The sequence below is a fragment of the Elaeis guineensis genome, chromosome 5 (genome assembly GCF_000442705.2).
Source record: "Elaeis guineensis isolate ETL-2024a chromosome 5, EG11, whole genome shotgun sequence".
NCBI lineage: Eukaryota > Viridiplantae > Streptophyta > Magnoliopsida > Arecales > Arecaceae > Elaeis > Elaeis guineensis.
The window spans coordinates 129,752,951-129,756,387 of record NC_025997.2 but is presented as its reverse complement, the minus strand read 5'-3'; the positions used below and the strand labels follow the sequence as shown (position 1 = coordinate 129,756,387).

General features: G+C 45.5%; 1 protein-coding gene across 1 annotated transcript; it reads right to left on the bottom strand.

Annotated features, from left to right (window-relative positions):
• LOC105045676 (epsin-3) lies at positions 1–1,962 on the bottom strand. The gene is made up of 4 exons (XM_010924039.4): positions 1,705–1,962; positions 1,209–1,331; positions 953–1,114; positions 1–860 (listed from the first exon to the last, which is right to left on the bottom strand). The coding sequence occupies exons 1-4, from the start codon at positions 1,821–1,823 to the stop codon at positions 356–358; spliced, it is 909 nt and encodes a 302-aa protein (XP_010922341.1). The 5' UTR covers positions 1,824–1,962; the 3' UTR covers positions 1–355.
• Positions 1,963–3,437: the final 1,475 nt, after the last annotated feature.

Sequence of the window (3,437 nt, the reverse complement as noted above, 5' to 3'; positions counted from 1 at the left end):
TCCACAAAGCATGTTGTTATTATCGTTCACATATCTTCATATCAATCAATACATTGTTCACTCCTCTCTAGAGATAACAAGCCCAAGGGCATAATCACTACATATAATGCTAAGCTACGGTAGTAATTTTGCAGACACGATGTCTACTTGCAAAACACAAGATGGAAATCCTGCATCAAACTCTCGATCAATAGTGACATAACATGGCTTCGAATCATAGCTCTAGCTGAGGGTGGGATAGAACTACTTCGACAAAAACAACAGGCTGTTGAGATAGATCTGGTCAAACAACCTCAGATGCTGCTGGTTTTCACTTCGTAGTGTTGTGCCCCAAATTTCTTCGGGAAGATCGGACTTAATTCTGACTCAGAAGAAGCCTTGACTCCATTCTTTGATATTCAAGTTTGTTAAATGGGTGGTCTTCTCTCTGGAATTCATTTTTGGTCCCATCTTGACACGTTGAAAGTGGTTTCGATTCCCCTGGAGGAAGGCCCTCCATTGGAACAGTAGTTGTTTTCTCCTGAATCGACAAACTCTTGTCCACTAAATTTTCCTCTATCAGCCTCTCTCCTGATTCAGCAGTTCTCTTGTTTATATGTGAATCAAGCCGATCCTCGGGATTTAAGTTCTCCTTCTGGCTGTAATCTTCGTAGTGCGAATGACTTCTCCCATAACAATTTGAAGCCTGTTCCATACCATTCTTATTGGTGGATGACCAATTTAGATTGAAGCTACCAAATCCTTGAATTCCACGGGTAATTCTTCGAGCCCGTTCGCGTTCTTCTTTAAGAACCGGCCCTTTCTCAAGCAGCTTCAACACCCTCTCTGATTTCTTTCTCACAGTCAATCCCCAATTAAACCTGCAAGTTAATTCAAATATCCATATCTGAATATGGGATGGTATAACTTCCAAAATGACATCGAATCGAAATCATCAGTCCCCATTTCTCACCCCCGTTCATCAATGTACTGAAAGGTTTCCATTTCTTGGATAACTTCCTTGTCGCTTTGAAATTCCTCTGCAGTGCTCTCGGGTCCATGAGTCAGAAGATGCTCCAGTAGTATCAAAGCCTGGTAAGGCTCCCTCCAGTGCCTCCTATCGAATTTGGCCAACCTAATTCGACAGCAAAAGATCGATAAACCTCTTAGATCACACATGCACGGAGCCTCGCAAATCAGAACACGATTGAAACCATGAACCCGCTAACCTCTTATGCAGGATCTCCACAATTCTCCAGTAGTCATCGATCTCGAATGCCGCCCGTGATATGAAACCCATCGTCCTTGCGTCTGGTGCCCATGGATTCCCATTTGTTGCTTCTTCTGTCAGCCTGCAAACATTACCAGTAAATGATCAAAATTCTGGATCTAAAAGTCCTTGATTTCCAGAGCAGAGTCTTTATTTTGAAGTCAAAGATCATAACGAGAGGATCAAACATCAATATGAATATGAAGAAAAACTCCACCACCGAAGACAGAAATTTTCAATTTTGTGATTTTAAAGCTCTAGCGAGATTTCGATGCACAAAGCAAACAAAGAGAATCATGTAAAGCCATGAAAAATCATAATCTGTTCGTACATCGTATTGCAGTCTAAAGAAAACTATAGCTGATATCAAGATTTTCTTCTTCTTTTTTTTTTTTTTTTAAAAAAAATGGAAGAAAAAAGAAACATAAATCATATCAAAATCAGATGGAGCTTACAATTCAGCGGGAGTAACATCGGTGAGAGCCAACCGTGCGGTCCGGATCTTTTCTTTGAAGAAGCAGGAGGCCTGCTTCTTGAGCTCATGGAAGAAAGGGGTTCCCATGGCGATCGACATGTCTCCGATCTCCTGATGAAAACGGTGAAATAGCGACGGTCTTTCAACCAGCGGACAGACGGCGCAAGCAAGAGGAGATAAGAGACAACGAGCGCAACTGCTCCACCAATTCAAGGATCGGCACCTACTCCTCCACGCTGAATCCACTTACGTAGGATGAGGCATGCGAGAAAGTGATGGATGAGGGATCCAGCGGTGGATTGGAGATCTAGAGGGGACGGAGGTGGTGGGATTGGAATCTCCAACGGAGGGAGTTGGAATGGCTTGTTGTCTTTCTAAAAAGCAGGGAGGAGAAGTCAAGGCCGCAGGGTCAAGTTTGAAATTTAAATTGGAAATGTAGCCGTTTGCTGCGGGCGTGACGGATCCCATGACCCGTCTGTCTAGTTCACCTTCTTCCGGTCGGCTAGTCTTGTATAGACCGTACAGGGATAACGCTGGGTGCATAATTACCGGATTTTGGACTTGGACCAATTCAAACGATTCAACGTGATTCTATACGTGTTGTTGGGTGCAAAATAATTCCGGCCGAAATTTGAAAACGGCCACGGATGACTATTCTACAGTGATCGATTATTCTTCGAATTCCTCCCAGATTTCTTCCGACCACGGACGACTCTACTCCAAACTTCTTTCGGACCTCGTCAGTGTCCGAGCTTCTCCGACAATAAAATTTCTACAGTAAACAGACTCCATCCAAGTTTCTACGGCAGTCGACCACCTTCCGGATTCCATCCGAACTCCTACGAGAACCGGATTTCAGCCGAACTTCTACTGCAAGTGGTCTACTCCGAACTTCCACTACGAGCGGTCTACTCCGAACTTCTACTATGAGCGGTCTACTCCGAACTTCTACTCCGAGTGGTCTACTCCGAACTTCTACTGCAAGTGGTCTACTCCGAACTTCTACTAGAGCGGTCTACTCTAGATCTCTACTGTAAGTGAATTCCATCCGAGCTCCTACGAGAACCAGATTTCAGCCGAACTTCTACTGCAAGCGGTCTACTCCGAACTTCTACTACGAGTGGTCTACTCCGAACTTCTACTGCAAGCGGTCTACTCCGAACTTCTACTACGAGCGGTCTACTCCGAACTTCTACTGCAAGCGGTCTACTCCGAACTTCTACTACGAGCGATCTACTCCGGATCTCTACTGTAAGTGAATTCCATCCGAGCTTCTACTGTAAACGAATTCCTTCCGAACTTCTGTTACAGGCGGACTTCAGTCGAGCTTCTTCAATAAGCGGTCCCCATCTGGATTTCTACAAGAATCGGACTCTGCCTGAACTTCCGTAGCGGATGGATTCCGAACAAACTTCTACAACAGACGGACTCCAGCAGCTAGATTTCTACAACGACCGACCGCCTCCGGTGTCTGCCGTACCTCCCCAGCCATCAACCTTCAATAGTGTCAGCTGGACTTCAACAACGCCAATCAGACTTCCACAGGATCCTCCATACTCCTCCAGCGGACGAACCTCCCCAACGCCATCCGAAGTCCACTGCCGGTCGACCCTTTGTCGGATTTCTCATGAAACTGGACTTTCCCAACAGAAAGTCCCCGTCCGAGCTTCTACAGCAGATGGTTCCCGCCTGCAGCATCAGCGTTCTAGGCAT